We start from the raw sequence: 17,965 nt of genomic DNA, 5'->3' as shown, positions 1-17,965 counted from the left end.
GGGGGCCCCTGGTCCTCGCTGAGCCCCACGGCGTGCAAGCAGGGCTCCGGCAGCTGCCCCCGGCTGCTGCTCAGGGTGCGGGGCGTGGGGAGCGCCTGCCCCCGCAGCGGAGGCCCCGGGACGAGGGGTGGCGGGGGGTTGCACTGGGCGGGGGCCTGCAACAGGCAGGTGCCTGCGGGGTGCAGGAGCTCCCCATGGAGCACGGCCCTGGGCCCCAGCCCCAGCGCATGGTGGGGTACCAGTGTCCCCGTCACCATGGGCTGTCCCCACTGATGGACGGGGGCACAGGGAGGAGCGGTGTGGGGGAGCTGCTCCCCGGCGGGGAGCTGCACCAGCTGCAGCTGGTGCCCCATGGTTGGGAGCTGCACCAGCTGCAGGTTTTGCTCCACAGCGGGGAGCTGCACCAGCTGCAGGTTTTGCCCCACAGCGGGGAGCTGCACCAGCTGCAGCTGGTGCCCCTGGGCTGGGAGGTGCCCCCCAGGTGGCAGCTGCACCCCGGCGGGGAGCTGCAGCACCTGCCCCTGGACCCCCGGCACCACGTGCCAGACGGTGGCCTGGGGCAGCGCGGAGGGGAGGGTGGGTACCTGCGGGGGCTGCAAGGGCAGCGCCGTCGCTCCGGGGAGGGAGGGCAGCAGCCAGGCAGCCACCGTTGGCGGCACGGCTGGGACGACGAAGGGGGAGTTTTGCGTCTGCGCAAGCCGCGGAAGCCGTCTGGGGAAACCCTCTGTGGGAAAAAGGGCGCTGGGCTGAGCTCTGGGGCGCTGGGCTCGCCAGCAGGGCCGCAGCCCCGGGAGGAGCGGGAGCCGGCTGCTGGACCTGCCATGGTGGCTGGAGAGTGGGGCGGTTGCTTGGGGAACCCGGGCAACGGGGGTTCCGTCCCAACGGCTCACCAGCCCCTCGCCGACATCTTGGGGAGGACTGCAGGCTTTGGACCCAAGCAGGCTGCCCAGCGCAAGACTTGGCCATGTTCATTAGAACATTACTAGCCTCTAAGCCTCATGGCATCACCTTCCATCTTGACTGCTAAACCTCCTTGCTCCCTACTATCTTCTTTGCCAAGATACAGCTGTCCACATTTACTTTTCCTACTTGGCTGGACTGAATTTAAGAAGGGAGCTTGCAACTCTTCCTCTTGTTTGCCACTTCATCATCAAACCAAATGAAAACCACTTGCCTTTAACCTCTTTATTTCAGGCCTTCTTTCCTAGTGGCCATTCAAAACTGGGAAAAAAATAGTCTACCAAGTGGGGTTTTTTTTTGATTTGATAATAAATCTGCAGACTGTTAAGTCATCAAGCACTTCAAGACTGTTTGAAATAATCTCGAGATTAATATAAAAGGAATTCCTCACACACGCTGCGGCCGCTTACCTTTAGTATAGTCGTTGGATGCGATGGAGCAGTATTTCTTGCTTTCGCCTGCACTGGAAGTCTTCCCTTCCTTGTAAGGTTGTTTACTGCTCTCACTTCTGCATTACTGACATGAAGAGCCATCTGGAGGATGGGATTCTTCCTTCTTCTCCCGCGTTATCTTCTGGAAACGAGGATCTAAGTGTTCCAAGGAGCCTTTCGCTTTCCTGGTGTTTCTCCTTTTTCTTCTTTTTCTTCTCCTTTTTCTTCTTTTTCTTACGCTTGCGATTGGCATTGTCAAAGTGGAGCGCACAGAAACACAAATCATGAAGTCTGAAAGAAACATGCAAGTTAAAAAGGGAAAAAAAGATGTGGCACTTGTTGCCTATATGAAACTTGATTTATTTTACCACAGGTGATGATTTGCAGCATGTCAGCTATTTTGTGGTGCTTTGTGCACACGCAACTTACTTTAGATGCAGCAAACTTAAGCCGTCAGATTGAAGGACCATAGGTCCTGGTTTGTACACAGATCATTAACAACGGCTAGCTCTGGAATACGTGCAAGCAGAAAAAATCTTTTAACCTAATCTGGAATGGTGTACGGATGTGATTCGAACTATGTGGTCCAAAGCTAGTGCTCTGACACAATTCAGCAAGAGCTTTCCTGTCTTCACTGATCAACCTAACAACATGATCCCCAGCCAGCTGGTGCTATCTAAAGAACTTAGAAACTACCAGAAAAAAAAAAAAAAAAAAAAAAGAAGACATGAGAAGCACCCAGAAAAGAATTAGGATAAAAAATGCAGAGGATGCTGGAATCCTTGCTTACTTGGAATCCTTCTCTCCATCTTTATCCTTAGACTTCTGTTTCTTCCAGAACTTGTGATATTTTTGCATTTTTTTCACCACCTACAAGCTCCTTTTCTATCTTTCTGTCTTTCCTTTCTATTTCACTTTCACTACCTTCTGCACGGGTATATTTTCTTTTTCTGTTTCCTTCTGTTTCATTTTTCTGGCGACAGTTCTCCAAATGAGCTGACACAGGTGGAAGCGCATGTCTTTCACGAGAATGTCTTCTGGAATGTTGCTGAGGTACCGAGCAACGATGCAAGTCTGCTCGGGCTGTGCTAAAGCGACGTACATCTTCCTCTCTCAAGAGGGAACCGTGAGGCCATCTGCTTTTGTAATGATAATGCTTATGTGACCTGCTGTAGTAAGTTGCAGTCGATCTGTCAAAGGCTGAATCGCCGTGAGAGAACTTTCTCTCTCTACTGTCTCCTGTCGCATGAGGTGAATAGTAATCCTTGTAATAGCCACATCTTTCCCATCTCCGTGCTTCGTCTCGATAGTATCTTTCTCTGCTCCAACTTCTTTCCCCTTTGGATCGGTAGTACCTATTGCTACCTTGTTCTGATCTTCCTCCGCTGCCAGATCTGTACTTTGAATATTTGACTGCTCTTCTGCCATTCTCAGGGCTGTTTCTTTCACGAGGGAAAGATCTGTACCTGCTTCCCTCCCAGTACTCCTGCTTGTGACTCTTTTGCTCAACAAATTCCACGCTCTGAGAACACCTCCTCTTGCTGGAAGGACCTGCTTTTTGACTCTCCTTCTCTTCACTAGGAGCATGTTCCCTCTTGCTTCGGTAATGCTCTTTCTCAGTGGTTTTAGTCTTGTCCTTTGTATCTTGGCGTCTATCTGCAATAGCTAAGGAAGAAAGATTGTTAGAGCTACATTCAGTGTCAGACTTGAGAGAGGAAGTTTGCCGCAATTTCTCACCAGGCTCACAAGACTCTTTGCCGGACAAAACATTTTCTTTTGAAATGAGGTCACGTTCTTTTGATCTTCTTGCTTTCTCCTTGTCTCCACCGTCATCACATTGGTACTGGGCGAGGTATTCATCGTTCCCAGGAGATTTCGGAGGGTCCGCGACACTGCACAAAATAAAATCACATTTCTCACTTCTGCTGAAGGACGTGAATATTAAGAGTAAAATCTTCCAACGTCAAACAAACAAACAAAAACCTCCGGACTACAGGAACGCTCGCAAAGATATGCCATTTAGAAACCTCTCCGGTGATTAGGACACCTTCTTCAGCTCCCAGAGAAAGTGCTTTTTCCCCTCTTGCTTCTGAAGCCATTGCACTAAAAAAGCAAACGCATCTGTCTCCTTCCACCTGCTGCTCTGAGAAAAAAGGCATAGGGGCGAGTGGGGAACAGCCAGTGTTTCTCCAGACAGTGGAGAAAAATGGAAAAACATTCTATAAAGGAACACAAGTTCTCCTTGAGGCACCAACCTGCATCAGAGTGATATGCTCAGTGCTGATCATTAGTTCTGTTCGTGACACTGGACACACAGTATGGAATTGTACTAATTTAAATCCTTCCATTAAATACTATTAGTAGACAGATAAAACTGTAACGAACTTCCATAAAGTCTTGTCTTAATCAGACTGTGCTCATTTTACCTCATTTCCTCTGACAAGCTGTTCAGCTGGCTGGCTCTGAAGGACTCCGTGATGACTTCTCGATTGACTGAAGGCATAGCTCCAGGCATCTGCAATTAAAACGCACAAGTCAGCAGACAAAAAAATACTATTTGTAGTAGTACTGAGGACTAGTCTTGTCAGAATGTCTCCATTAAATGGTAAGCAAGACCGCTGTGAGTTGTATGCATTATCTACACTTCAAAGATAACCCCAACTCACCCCCCAAAATCTACTTTATGAAACTTAGGAATTTTTATCTCAGCTGAGCTTAAGTTGACAAGTTCTAATGTAAGCTCAGGTCTGCAAATTCTAAGGGGATAATACCACAAAGTCTTACGATCACATGTGTGCTGTGTTTTCTCAGTATTTCACCTGAATTAGGAACACAATAAACACTCCCGAATACATCGTAGGTGAGAAATTCTCGATGGAGCAAATCTATGTTTCAAGCGATCCATTTGTTTTAGAAAAGAACATCTCAGAAGGTTTAACAGGTTCAACTCGGCAAGTGGAATCATCAAGTTTCAGTCCGTTTTCTTTAGATTCATTAACTAACCTAATAGCACCATTTAGTGAATCTGTTTTTGGCAGCTCATGCTGGGATCTTCCTTTGTCAGCATTCTGACAGGAAGAATTGGAATGCTGCAATGTACGGACTACCTTTCCAACCAAAATTCCATTAGAGGACATTGCATTGCATTTCAAATTCCTTTGAAATAAGCCCTTTGACTCCTCCTCAGATTTTCCTGAAGATTCTGCACCATAAGGGACTGTGTTATCAGAGCTGAGTTTAGGATTTTCATTCACTGTTGGCTCCACAAAAATTTCATCAGAAACTTTTTTGTTTGTTTGCATTTGCTTCATTTGCATTACCAAATTTGTAATTGTGGATGAAGAAACAGCCTGGTAGAGATCTTCATCCTCCACAGCACTGCTAAGACAGTCAGGCTGTGACACAGTCTGACGAGCAGGCAATTTATTGTGAATACTGATGGTGATCTTCTGTTTTCTTGACGTATCAGTCATTGAAGGCCTGGTAATTGCCTGGTTTTGAACACAGGCCATTGGTGGTGCTGAAGATGGCCTTTTTAGGGTGACACCAGTGGTCTTTGCGTCCTCTTTTATGGATCCATTTCCATTTAAACGGCTTGAATTCTGTATTTAAAAAGAAGAAATTGCAAGATGGATTAACGCAAACACTGCATGTAACATTTTGAAACACAAAACTCTCCTACTGAGTGTTTCTACAAATGGTCTTAACACCTAAAAAGAAAAACACACTGCCCTTTAAGGATAAATGCAAGTCCAATAAGCGTATTCAATTCCTGCTTTTGGTTTACTGCAGATTGGTATCAAATTAACATCATCTTTGAAAACCAGCCAAGCAACTTAACATTACCTGCTGCTATTCCCAAATATATTTATTTTCCCCTTTAAACATACCCTGAAAAGCCTGAAGTAATTGTTCTGGTGCTCAGGAATAAGACATTTAGTTTTCCCTGTCTTAGCTAAAGTGACGAGGATAGGAAAAACAAGTCCTCTTTTAAATGATTTGAGGATTAGTACACTCTGCTTAAATTGTCAAAGAGCGTAGCTCTCTGTGCTTTAGAAAGCTGTCTTGGAGGTATAAAGTAATGGAGTCGCATGGCTGCACAATTTAGCAGTAACCACTGTTTGAATGACTCTGGCTGTAGCATGAGGGCTGTGAAGAAAGCTGCAGCGTGGGAAGGAAAACAAAACTAAGATGCCGAAAACCAAACAAAAAACCCCACACCAAACCCCAAACCCACTAGCAGTTTGGTGCCGTTATCTGCCCTCCCGCTTCCCTGAATTACCTTAATCATATGAGGAAGAAGTCGTGGTCCCATAAATCCAGCCTGCTTACTATTAGCCCCCTGCTGACCAGGAGGGAATGAACAGGGATAAGATGGTGCTGGCAAGTAAAACGCACGTTCTCCAAGTGTCAAATCATAGCGCCTTCAGAAAAGAGCAGTGATCGTAGTTTAGTTTTTCTTTCAGCCTACTCTTGGATTAAATCCCATCCTATCATTTTAGAGGAACAGCTCATACGATATGGAAGCCTTCTCTACAGAAGGCTTCGCCAAGACTACAGACTGAAAAGTAGAGAACAGTCTTCCTACTAAGACTATCACTTGCAGAGCAATAATTCATTCTTACACCACAGATGACCTTCATTTCTCTCCTTCTCTAAAGTAGCCAGCTACAGATAACACATAGATAGCAATTTACACAAGTGCTGCAGTTTAAGGCCAAGCAACAAAAGATAATAAACGACACAGAGAATTTCAGGTTAGACAGAACTGAATTAGACAAATAATAATCTTCTCCCGGGATAGCAAGAAAAACACTTGCAAAACAGAAAAATATCAATAACAGGAAAGTAAATCTCTTCTGAACACATTTTAAGATTTGTTATTACCTGATATAAAAAAGTATGTAAGCTTGCTGACCAAGAACTCTTTTAATGTCAGTACGCACTACTTTAGCATCATTCATCTGATACCAAAGTCCATTACCAGCCTGCAAATAAAGACAACGATTTCTTTAGGTGAATTGCACGTTTTCCAATTGAAATCACGGATAGGAACAAAATACACACATGTCCAATAAAAATATAATGAAATCTTTTTCCCTAGAAACAGTAGCTGCTAGTCATGCTTTAATTGGTTTGCCAGCACAACCTTTACCCTGTTAGAAATGCTGTTGACTTCTACCTTTACATAGCATATATAGTGTCCTGAGTGACAGCTGACACCGTGATGTACCAGCACCGCGTATAAGGCATAGAGCAGTGGTTCTCCCATTGACTGCGACATGTAGGCTCTCAGGTCCAAATACTCCGGATATTTCACCTCCTAAAGAGACACCAAGAAGATAGAAAAATTATCCCAGAGTACTTCGTGGACTAGCCAGAGAAAAACACTTCCAAAAAACACAGACTAGAATTTATTTCTAGAATATATTTCTAGAATATATTTCTTGATTCACTACAAATAAGTCTTCCCATAAACAACGGTTAAGACTAGAAGTTGCAGAGAACTGTTTCCTGATGAATCAGCCTTCTCAGAGGAAAGCATATGCTTCTTGTCAAGCGGGAACTTTATTGATATTAAGAGAAAGAATAAGCCATAGTCGTTAGTCTACAATTATTGTCTGAAAATATTAACAACTTTCAGCTTTGGGGGATGTCCCATTACGCAATGATATAGTTGCATTACAGTGGTAAATATACCTTGTTGATCTTTCCACCTGTGAAATCTGCAAATCTTTTCAGTGATATTGTGAGAACCTTGGAAGAACGGTGTATGGTAAATCTCTTGGACGCAGGAACCATCTTTTTACACCTTAAAAACAAGCAGAGAGAAGTGTTTGAAGGCATCTTCTTTTTTCGCCCCCAAAACAAACTCCTTTTAATGTCTCACGCATGCCTATGCTATTTGAATGATATTTACTTGCATAACAGGTTGGTCTTTTTTCTTTTCATAAACCCATGCACTGCGTGTCAGGTTTGTTAATACAGAGAAGAAGGTAAATTTTCCCAACAACTCAGAGCATAGCAGGAACAGGAACCTCTCACAAAAGGGTATGACCAGGTTGGATGGCAAGGTACCATTTCTTGGTCTACAAAAGTGGCTATTTGAACTCCAATCCTGGATACATTCTTTCAGCTTTTAAGGGAAATACAAATACTGAAAGCGGAACGAGAGAGCCTTGGTCCCCAGGGCTAGAAATTGCAAATAATCTCCAACATAGGTCCACTATCAACATCAAAAATACAACAGAAGCACATGGTCATTCTACAGGAGGGAGACATTTAGCAGTAGGAAGTCTTCATGTACTGAGCTTGTCTGGAAAGACACTGAAACCATCTGCCATCCTTTGAAACAAAATAGTTCAGTTTGACACATTGCCCGCTCCAAGGTAGGACCTACGGTGTAAGCAGTGAAAATTAGCCACTAGCCCAGAGAACAACGGAAACTGGGCAGTTTACATCAAGAAAAGTACTGTCGAGAGCTAATAAATAGAAAGAACAAAAGTAGCTCTTTTTGAATTCTGATGGCAAAATACAAGCCAGAGAATTGCAAACCCATAGGGAATGCCTATGAACAAGACTTCCCCCCTCCAAAGAAACAAAAATCCAAGTCTTTTATAAACTTCCACAAAACTTGTAAGTAGATCCAAAGTTTAGAGGTAGTCCAACAGAGTCACGCAACATAGAAAACTGACATCTAGGATTAAGACCTAATTCGTCAAAATCTTACTCGCTACATTTATAGCAATTCTCTCCATCCAGCTCTTCAGGTTTCACAAAGAGTTCCAGAGCTCTGCTAACAGACGAAACCGCCTAGAGCAGCGAGAAAGAAGAGCGCAAAGTCACCGTAATTCAAAATTCCAGAGACATACTAGTAGTTTATAAGAGAATCTTACTAACATACTCAAGCGATCTACTAGGAGCACTGTGAAGAAGGAGGCAGAAAGAGCATGCTCAGCATTGACCTCACCTGGAAGGCATTTGACTTTGGAACAAATACTTTTCCAGTTGCCTAGACAGCATCTACAGTGTGCTTTGTCATCAATACTGGGGACAAATTCATCAGTCTAACAATTAGATGTATATTGAGGTAGAACAACAAAGAAGTATGACAGCATTATAATTTTTGCAGAAAGAGAATTCTTTCCCCTTAATCCCAATGCAAATGTGGAGACTATTTACATGGGTTCCACGGAAGGACAAAGTCCAATCCACTTCCTTAGCACCACAAAGCTCTTACGTTTTAACATTATATGTGGTTTGGTTTTTTAAGTTAAACAAGTTTAATTTAGAAAGTTATGCATGTACTTAAACATCATGAATTATATTTAGAAAACACCTTACCTTTATATCCAAAGTGATATCAAGAAATGCCTCATACGTATCCGAAACTGCTTTGCAATTCAAGCACTTCACTGGAAACAAAATATAAATGCTTAACATTATGTGAAGGAGACTAACTGTCCAAATTCAAGTTGTTGACAGATACTACTTTAGACAAACTACAGACTGCTTTACTACCGACAAAAGACACAGATCAGTTCTAAGGACAGGAGTATTTTTTCAAGTACCTCTCGATCTTAGAAATCCTCCAAATATTTGATGAATGATGGTGGTAGCTTGAGAAGATCCGTCCAATCTGGAAATAAATTATAATCAGACCTCAGAAGATTTAAGGCACAGAGTTAACTCTTCAAAGAGTTTGATGAAAACCAAGGATGATGTAGACTTTTGTTGCTGATAGTAAATAAGGCACTAAAAGGTGCTAGAGATCATTTCTGAGAGTAAATAAAGGACTAGAAGGTGCTAGAGAATGTATGAAAGTGAACTTGTTTATGCTTACTCGGTGCTTCCGTTCAAGCACGCTTCCTGCATAGCATCAACAGTATAGCGCAAGAACTCGTGTGCGTCTTCTTGACTGCCAAAACGGAAATGTTGTCCTATTCCTAAATAAGAAGATGATAGTATTGACCTCATTTAAAAATGAAATCATTCTTGTATTTCTAAAATCTCTCTTCATTGGAGTGTTAAAACCACTTAGACACATCAAATAATTATTTGAAGATTACAAGCTATCGAAAAGAAACACATCTGAAGCCACTTACGACTGAGATTACTGATAACATGCGTAGGCTCGATGGCATCAACAGTGCAACGCAGGGCCTGGTTAATGTGAGTCTCCATCGTGCACATCATGCAAAAATCTTGTTCACGACCTGAAGAGTGAAAGAACAAAGCATCCCAGTCCAGCGAAATATCCATACCTACAAACATCTAAGTACAATTTAAACTATAGATACAATATCCACTCTCCTTGCTACATTCTATTCTCCCAAGATGCCAATGTCCCAACAGTCTTGTAACATTTCATTTCACACAACTTTACAGAATAAAAATATCCACTAAGCCCGTATTCAAATGCATTTTGTGAAGAGAAATCTAAAAGACTACTGCAAAGTCGCAGTTGTAAAGGCTGACAGGAATGTGAACTCCACAGGCTGCAAAATGTATTACTCTCTAAAATTACTACCAAATGCATTACTGTCCAATGCACTTCATTATTCCCATGAAGCAATAAATGATCCTTTAATAAACAAACAAACAAACAAACAAATAACTAAATAAATAAAACATGGTGCATTAATTGCACTCCATATGCTATTCGGAGCCCACTGCTAATACAGTGCTCAAAGCCAGCTGCTACAGGTAAAATCAGGCAAATAAGCTTATCTCACAGAATCACAGCTGTTCTTTCACCTTCAGAGCTATCCAACAGATTCAAAATACTGGTAGAAAGTACTCACATGACTGGCTGTGCTCAAGAGAAAGCATGTAATTGGCAAGTGGGGGTGTGTAGGTCAAACACTGCAGAGTAGCATTAAGAAAACATGTGTTGCCAAGATTGTACAGGCCAACTCCAACACTTTGTGTTTCTCGCCAATCCATACAAATCTTCTCAGGTGGAAAAAGAATGCTCTGTGGCGGAGCAATTCCATCATTAACGACTGCAAGAAAGTTAAATTTAAAAAGAGATCTTGTTTGTTTGTTTCGAAGAAAGGTATTTAAAAAAATACTATTCTGCAGGAGCACCTAGAGGAGCTACCTACAATCCAAACCAGAAAAACTTATTGCAGACAGCTTTAATACCACCAAATTCAAATTGGCTGGTCAACACAATGTTTTGGGGAAAAAAAAAAAAAACCAAACAACTTTAGTCAACCATTTTAATTCTTCTAAGGCAAGGCTAACTGCCATTCTGTTTGTAGCACCTAACGCCAAGTTCCTCTCCATCTATAATCTTTAACCTGATTAACTCAACTACTGTTTTTTTCCTTATTATAACTTAAACCACAAACTTAGACTTGAAATTATACGGTAAAAACGTAAAAACTAGGAACTAGGAATGACGGTACCCCTACAGATACCAGATCTTTTCCTGAGCAATGTTATCCTTCAAAAAACCTGTGAAAAATGGAAGCTGTGAATAGCAACAATCAAACACTTTTCTTTGCAAAACAGAAAAGACATGGAGGAATTTGTGCATTACAAAAAGCTCCCCATATTTCTCTGTTGACTGTAAATATATCAAAATTAATTTCTGTAACATCAGTCACTTCAGTTGCCTTAGGGGATTCGCTTTTGAAGTCTTTGTTCACAGTAGTCCCCTTCTCTATCAGTGCAACAAGTAAGAACTGCATTTTCTACTTTTGCTTTGAAGACAATGGAGGCAGGATAGAACGCACACTTACTTAGATCTCTTGGGGCAAAAGCCTTAGATTTTTCAGATGATCTACAGTAAATAGCACCTCCACGTCCTTGGGCCACAGAGACTTGGCTTGAATCTTCTGCAGGCACTATCCGGCCCCAGTTGGCAGTGCGTGACATCAGTATTTTAGTACTTGGTTTCTTGGATTTGCCAGACCGCCTTGAAGAGGGCTTTTTAGGCTTTGAAGATTTGGGCTTCTTAGCTACGGTCATTGTTCACATCTGCGACAGAGACAGAAGTTCTGGCTGACGTAAGAATATCAAGAAGCATTCCAAGAAGAAAAGAGTAACAGAAGTCCTGTCACTTAATCTCAAAGAAACAGCCTTAAGAACTAAATCGCTGGTATGAATGATTTAAAAAGAATCCCCAAACTAAACACACAAAGTGAAAATTTCCATCTAAACTCTATCAGTATTACTTTTCGCTTCTGCAGAACTAGTGGCTGATGCCATTTCTTTCCCTTCCATAGGATTTTAATCCATTACAACTCTGGAGTCTTTTTAATATAAAAATGTAGAAGACATTCTCTGAGGGGAATCAGTTATTTATTGATTTCCGGAGTTGCGCAATTATCTGTTAATTAGTACCTATGATCTAATAGATAATTGTTGCAATTATCTATTGCTGGCATTAGTAACGGAACACTATTACTTCACTGCCTGCGTTTTTCTGTTTCGTCTGCACAAAGGTACCCAGAACTCACTGCTACTTTTCTTCTGTCTTTCCAGGGCTCGCCCTCTACCTCACTGTCTACTGCACCAGTCATGAGGGGTTTGTTGTGATTCTATAATGAGCCTAGCTTTTAAATACACCTTTCATGGGCGTCACTTGGTGATGGCAAGTTAATTTGTGAGGGCTCCTCAGTCTACATCATGCGGTCGCTTTTTCCAGGTGAAAAAGCGGAGCTGTAAGTGGCAGTACACTAAAGCCCTGGCATGCTGAGATCCAAGAGGAGAGATGTTTGGCCCTCCTTTTCACTCCTGGGAACCATATACCTCAAAACCCACAGAGGATGGGCTATATCTCAGAGAAATCTTGGGAAAGGAGAGCATGAAGAGCATGTTTGCAAATTCATTTCTCCCTGGGCTTCTTCTGCTTCTCCAAGAAAGACGAGTTTGAATATAACTTTGGCAGCAGTACTTCTGGTGTTTTACTCCTACCACATTTAAAACTCCTACGAAAAACTGAAAAGTTAGACTAAAAAGCAGCTCTTTCCGTTCTCCTTTCTAAAGTTGCACGCTTTCCTCATGCAAAACAACAGGGGAATGTAAGCTAGAAACGGAAATGCTGAATGTAAAACAAAACAAAACAAACCTCAGCCCTCCAGGACAAAAGCCAATAACTGCTACAAAGTCCTTTTTAAAATGCTGATTAGGTTTCAAGGTGATACCGCTTTAAATGAGCGTAGTTGTGTGTCCATAGGCAGAAGCTGAATAATGACAGGATGAACTTCTATACTTCATGTTTTGTTACTGTCTTACTGTAGCACACAGGGACTTGTTACCTTTAGGGAAACCACTAACCTCATGGAGGGTTTAAAACATAAGCTAGTTTGTTATACCAAAATGACGGAGAGAACAAAGCATAAAGTGCTTTCAGATTTCTAGCACGCCTTGATTGCTGTCCATTAAACTTCAGACACGTTAAACAAAACACAGTAAATAAGAAAACTCCTAGTCCCACAGCTGGCAAATTGTGTGCAGAGGTTGTAATTAGAACTTTTTTGCCTTGACATTTTACATTTAAAATTGATTTTAAATCCATTCTATACACACTTTCCATTCCTGAAAAAACAATACGCAAACCTGACAAATGCATTTACATGAGAAATGAAGTCGTCCTTGTCCGATTGGAAGACTAAGGTGACAGCTCCTGGGCTCAGGGATAAGCTCCGATCTTCACCAGTGACAGCTCCTTTTTTAGGACTGAAAGGGAAAATGTTTCAGCAACACATTGGAAACATACTTAAGGGACGAGAAACAAAATCAAGACTGCAGTGAGAAGGAGAACAGAAAAACAATACTGGGGGGAAAGGAAAGGAAAGGAAAGGAAAGGAAAGGAAAGGAAAGGAAAGGAAAGGAAAGGAAAGGAAAGGAAAGGAAAGGAAAGGAAAGGAAAGGAAAGGAAAGGAAAGGAAAGGAAAGGAAAGGAAAAAAGAAAAAAAGGGAAGGGAAGGGAAGGGAAGGGAAGGGAAGGGAAGGGAAGGGAAGGGAAGGGAAGGGAAGGGAAGGGAAAAAGAAAAAAAGAAAAAAGAAAAAAAAGAAAAAAAGAAAAAAGAAAAAAAGAAAAAAGAAAAAAGAAAAAAAGAAGAAAAGAAAAAAAGAAAAGTAGAAAAACTGTAAATACCGATAGAGCTTCCTCTCCCGGTGTTCCATATACATACCGATGCTGTTCCTACACCTACGCTCTGAGCATAAATTTATGTTGACATGAGTGACAAGAGAGGGTGTTACTCCTCTCTTTGTTTGCCTTGAGAGACACACCTCTTGTCCATTGAAAAGTAAATTCAAGATTCCAGATCAGTTAAGACAGTTGCTATCCCCCCATTCAGAGTTCTGCAGCAGCACTCTTCAGATGTGTTTAGCAGTCTCTTTAGAAAATGTTATCACTTAGGACCTGCTTCTCAGTAGGTCCACGTTTGGCCTCCGCTTAGCAGAGAGTCAATCCCAGCTTAAGCTTTCGTACAAGAGCCCCTTCACGAAACGGAGTTGAACCCTGACATAACTGAGTTGAACCTTTAACCTTGAAGCTTCCTTAAAGAAGAAAGCAGCACCCAGGCCAGGAAATAGAAATTAATCGTCACTTTACCCTGAAACGCAGTGGGCTATTCTGTGCTGGCAGGATTGCTGCCGGGCTGGCCGACGAGGCGGCGGGCAGCTCCCTGGGGCCACAGGGCCTGGCACAGGGAGCCGCCGGGGGTCTCCAAGGTCCGGGAACAGCGGCAACAGCGGCAACAGCAGGGACAGAGGGGACAGCAGCGACAGCAGCAGCCACCTCAGCCGGGGCCGTCTCCACAACCGCCACAACGGCCTCGGAACGCCGCCGAACTCAGAGCTCCAGCGTGACGCCTTTTGAACCTGGCCGCGCTGCTCATGGCTAAAACCAGAGCGTTTCCTCCGGCGTGTGTTTACTGTCGGTGCCGGATCGGCCCTCACCCCGAGCTCTCCCTGCCGGGAGGGCTTTGGGGTTGGGGTTTCCCTCCCGCCGCCGCCGCGGGCAGGCCCCGCGCGCAAGGGGTCCGCGCTGGGGAGCAGCATCTCACCCACGGCGAGAGACCGAGGGCACGACATGAAAAAGCCCCGACACGAAAAAGCCACGACATGCAGCCGAGGCGGCGGGGAGACGGCTCTGAGGGAGCTGCCACTTCGCCCCGCCGTCCTCCCCTCCCGGGCCGCCCCGCCGAGCCCCGTGCGCCTCAGGTGCTGCGCTGAGGGGGTGGCTGGCTACTGAGACAGCTGCCCAGGGCACTGCTCATGGCACCGAGCCTGACGGAGGTCAACAAGTGTTGAACAATGCTCTCAGACATCGGGTCTCACTTTGGGGTGGTCCTGTGTGGAGCCACGAGTTGGACTTGGTGATTATTGGGAGTCCTTTCCACCTTGGGATGTTCTCTGATTCTAGGTCAGCAATCCAGTAGCTGATGAGAAGTGTGGAGTCATTCAAAGGGAAGAGAGAGCACAACACTTCTCGTTTGCAGAAGCGGCTATTTGGTAACCAAACCGACGATTCCTTTGCTTCTAGAGCAACTAACAGCAGGGATCCGCTTTACAATAGAGGGAAAAGAGTCGTTGGCATGTCATGTGAAGTAAGCTTCAAATCCCAGAGGATGATTTTGTTGGAACTTTATTCAGCTGAAAACACAGAAGCCTTGCTTTTGCTTGTGTTAGTTACAGCTCCAGTTTACTTTGGTTGGGAGGGAAGGCATTCCAGGCTAATGTGCTGTACCTGTTCCTTCAGCTCATTGTCCATAAACAGAGGAGCAAACAAAATCAGTTTTATCTCATTAAATGCAGCAGACAAAGCGGAGTAGAGGGCGATCTAGCACTTAATTTTTCCTGTAAGCAGGAAACCCAGAACTCAACAACACTTTTCAAATCTTGTCCTGCAGTAAATGACCAGCTGAGTGAAGCTTGCATTTAGAGGATGTGCTCCTATAGTAGATGGAAATAGCTTTTCCTCTTCACAAGTGCAACTGAGTGGTGGACTGGCAGCTACGTGGTTAACTAGTTGTGCCAAAGGGGTTGTGTTGAATGCACAGAAAAATATGCAGGAATAAATAAACAGCAGAGGGTTGTCTGTAGGCATGACACTGAGTACAGATGTTGTCTGCAGGTTCGTGCAGAGTGCACCGCGCCAATAAGCACCCAGAGTCGGAATGCACACGAAGGTCTTTTAATTATATAATTACTTATAGAACTCTGCAGAGTCAGGTACTTGGCCATCTTTCGCAAAGCAAGCACACCTCTGACTCGAATCACCGTCATTTATACACAGGAAACTTGTGAAAACTCTCTCTTTGGCTCCTTTGGATTGGTTATTACAGCTCACCTAACTTATCTCCACTGAGCTTGTGCATTACAGAGGAATACCGGGGGGGAGGGGGAACAGGAGAGGGGGGACACACACCGAATCCCACATTAGCATAGATTAGCATTTTGACAGGTGTGATTTTTAATGTGCTAATGACCCTTAATGAGAAAAAGGTTACTATAGGTCAGTCTGGAGCTGGTGTTCTCCTTCCTGTTTTTTCCCTTTTAGCCCTTCTCTTCCTTGCTTCTGCTAGCTCAAGGCTACCTGTCTCTCTCCTTCTTTATTTTCTCAGCTAAAAGACTGCACAAGCTACAGGCCTCCCTATTTGCTTCAACATTTCCTTGGTTTTGTTTTTTTTTTTTTTCCCAGCTCTGGGACGACACAGGTGTGGTTTGATAGTTGCCAGTATAGCTAAAACTCACGCCAGTCTGCTCATGCACAAAAAGTAGTAAGATTTAAGGACTGGTTTCATCGGCTTCTTCCATACTAACATCCTTATGTTTAGATATGCTGTAGTTAAATCAACACTAAGTTACTACTTGTGGAGTAATCGCCTTAAGCGACTAGGCATCATAAGCACACCTCCATCCCAAAAGCTACCCGCCTCCAAGGTGCAACCACCCCTCACTGAGCACGCCCTCGGAATTTCTCAGAGCCTGTACCTTTAAACGCAAGTGAGATCATTTCTACCAAGCACAACCAAGATATGCATGACTAGAGTCACTCAAGCTCCACCTTAAAGATAGAAAATAATATCAATTGCTTTAAGAGAAAGGGGATGTTAGGGAAGATACTATCAGGAAGGATTCCTTCTGACATCACTCGACAGGCTGAGCCTCTCACTCCCCCACCCCCACTCCATTGGGACGCCGTGGGGTAAGATCTGAACGCTTGCTTATACCAGGCATCTCTGTGGAATCTTAGAAATCTCTAGAGTTTTGATGCTTTTTAATGTCTTAATACCTAGGCTGTGTACCTGTGCATTTCATGCATGCTAGCTTGCTTTTGCAGACAGTGAATTTATCACTGACAATCCAAAGAACCTGTGTACCTGTCGCCGTAAGAAATTGCACTTAATTGCATTCTTCCTAGCTGTGAGAGTTCTCCTTGAATGCGACTAGAGCGAGGCCGTACTGCGTTGTTGGTGAATCCGTGACCGTGATAGTTCAGCACCCTGAATCCGACGGGACCCATGACGGTCAATCGGCTACACCCCTTAACGCGACACTACTAGACGAAGAAGATGACAGGGCTTGCATGCACTGCATTAGGCTTTGCATGTGAAAACACCCCCAAATAATTTCACGTGCATTTAACGTTTTTAAAGGGAAAAAAACAGGAAGGTGTAGTCTCTCTGTAAGCTACAGCCCTACATAGTTAAGGCATCAGCATTCATTCCTTTGCTTGATAGCAAAGTATGAACATACAGAAGAGTTAAATATTTTCTTTGCATTCTTAAAGGCGATTTTTCAGACTTGGGCTTCAGTTGTTGGAGTTGAAGAGATCAGTAGACATCCTTACTTTTACGTTAAGACCAAAATCTTTATCTATGATTGTGTTATCGAACGCAACTAAACTCCCACCCCCACATGTTTTTTTTTGTAACTTCGCAATGATCTTGCTGCAGTCCCACTCTGATGGTCTTTCAGTAACATGCAAACTGCCGTGGCAGATTCTGTTACAGTGCTTTTCTATTGACAGTGTGCATAACACTCAAGGTAAAGCCCCTCATTTCGCAGTGGGGACATAAAGTGTTTCTTTGGACCCTGCTGCTTCTGTTAGTACTCATTTTTTCACAAACTTGTTGAACCTGAGCCGTGCCTACTGAGCCAACGAATGCTTTGATGACACAGTATTTTGTCAAAGCAGTTTTGCTTCTTGGAGCTACAGAAGCAGCTCTGGCTACGTGATAGGGAATTGTGCTGCATTGGCAAAACCAGACTTAGCTACAGACTTACAACACTTGCTAACTCGATCTATTTCAAATCTCATTTTAACTTTAAAGGACAATCAGTTTTGTGGCTCCTGTCTTACTAATTTGCCTTGTTTTGCATGGAAGGGCAGCCTGTGAATGTTTTGCTTTATTGCATGCTTCAAAAAAAAGGCTGAGGAAGAGACTGGAGGAACCTTTTCTATTCTATGGACTTTCCCCCGAGAGTGTGGAATTGCAAGCTACTTGGATGAATGTTCCAATGTGAGTAAGGGAGCAGACCTCAGCCAAAGGAGGTGGAATCCTTGCTTAATAGTAAGTATCAGTGTGGGGACATCTTTGCTTAAC

At 43.5% G+C, this 17,965-nt stretch overlaps 2 protein-coding genes across 2 annotated transcripts; both read right to left on the bottom strand.

Moving 5' to 3' along the window:
* Window positions 1-2,208: 2,208 nt before the first annotated feature.
* On the bottom strand, window positions 2,209-4,246 carry LOC309891631 (uncharacterized protein; the record flags this gene model as incomplete). Its single annotated transcript, XM_082785976.1, has 2 exons — window positions 2,209-2,833; window positions 4,233-4,246. The coding sequence occupies 2 exons, from the start codon at window positions 4,244-4,246 to the stop codon at window positions 2,209-2,211; spliced, it is 639 nt and encodes a 212-aa protein (XP_082642102.1).
* A 30-nt stretch (window positions 4,247-4,276) lies between these two features.
* On the bottom strand, window positions 4,277-11,369 carry LOC309891630 (ubiquitin carboxyl-terminal hydrolase 42-like; the record flags this gene model as incomplete). Its single annotated transcript, XM_082785975.1, has 12 exons — window positions 4,277-4,993; window positions 5,674-5,815; window positions 6,279-6,379; window positions 6,574-6,714; window positions 7,092-7,203; window positions 8,122-8,204; window positions 8,736-8,806; window positions 8,963-9,030; window positions 9,235-9,337; window positions 9,497-9,607; window positions 10,196-10,396; window positions 11,141-11,369. The coding sequence occupies 12 exons, from the start codon at window positions 11,367-11,369 to the stop codon at window positions 4,277-4,279; spliced, it is 2,079 nt and encodes a 692-aa protein (XP_082642101.1).
* Between the last annotated feature and the right edge of the window lie 6,596 nt (window positions 11,370-17,965).

The sequence above is a fragment of the Aythya marila genome (genome assembly GCF_965140915.1).
Source record: "Aythya marila genome assembly, contig: HAP1_HAP1_SCAFFOLD_434, whole genome shotgun sequence".
In the NCBI taxonomy this organism is placed as follows: domain Eukaryota; kingdom Metazoa; phylum Chordata; class Aves; order Anseriformes; family Anatidae; genus Aythya; species Aythya marila.
Note: the sequence above shows the minus strand (reverse complement) of the source record. Positions and strands in the feature narration are given on the sequence as shown.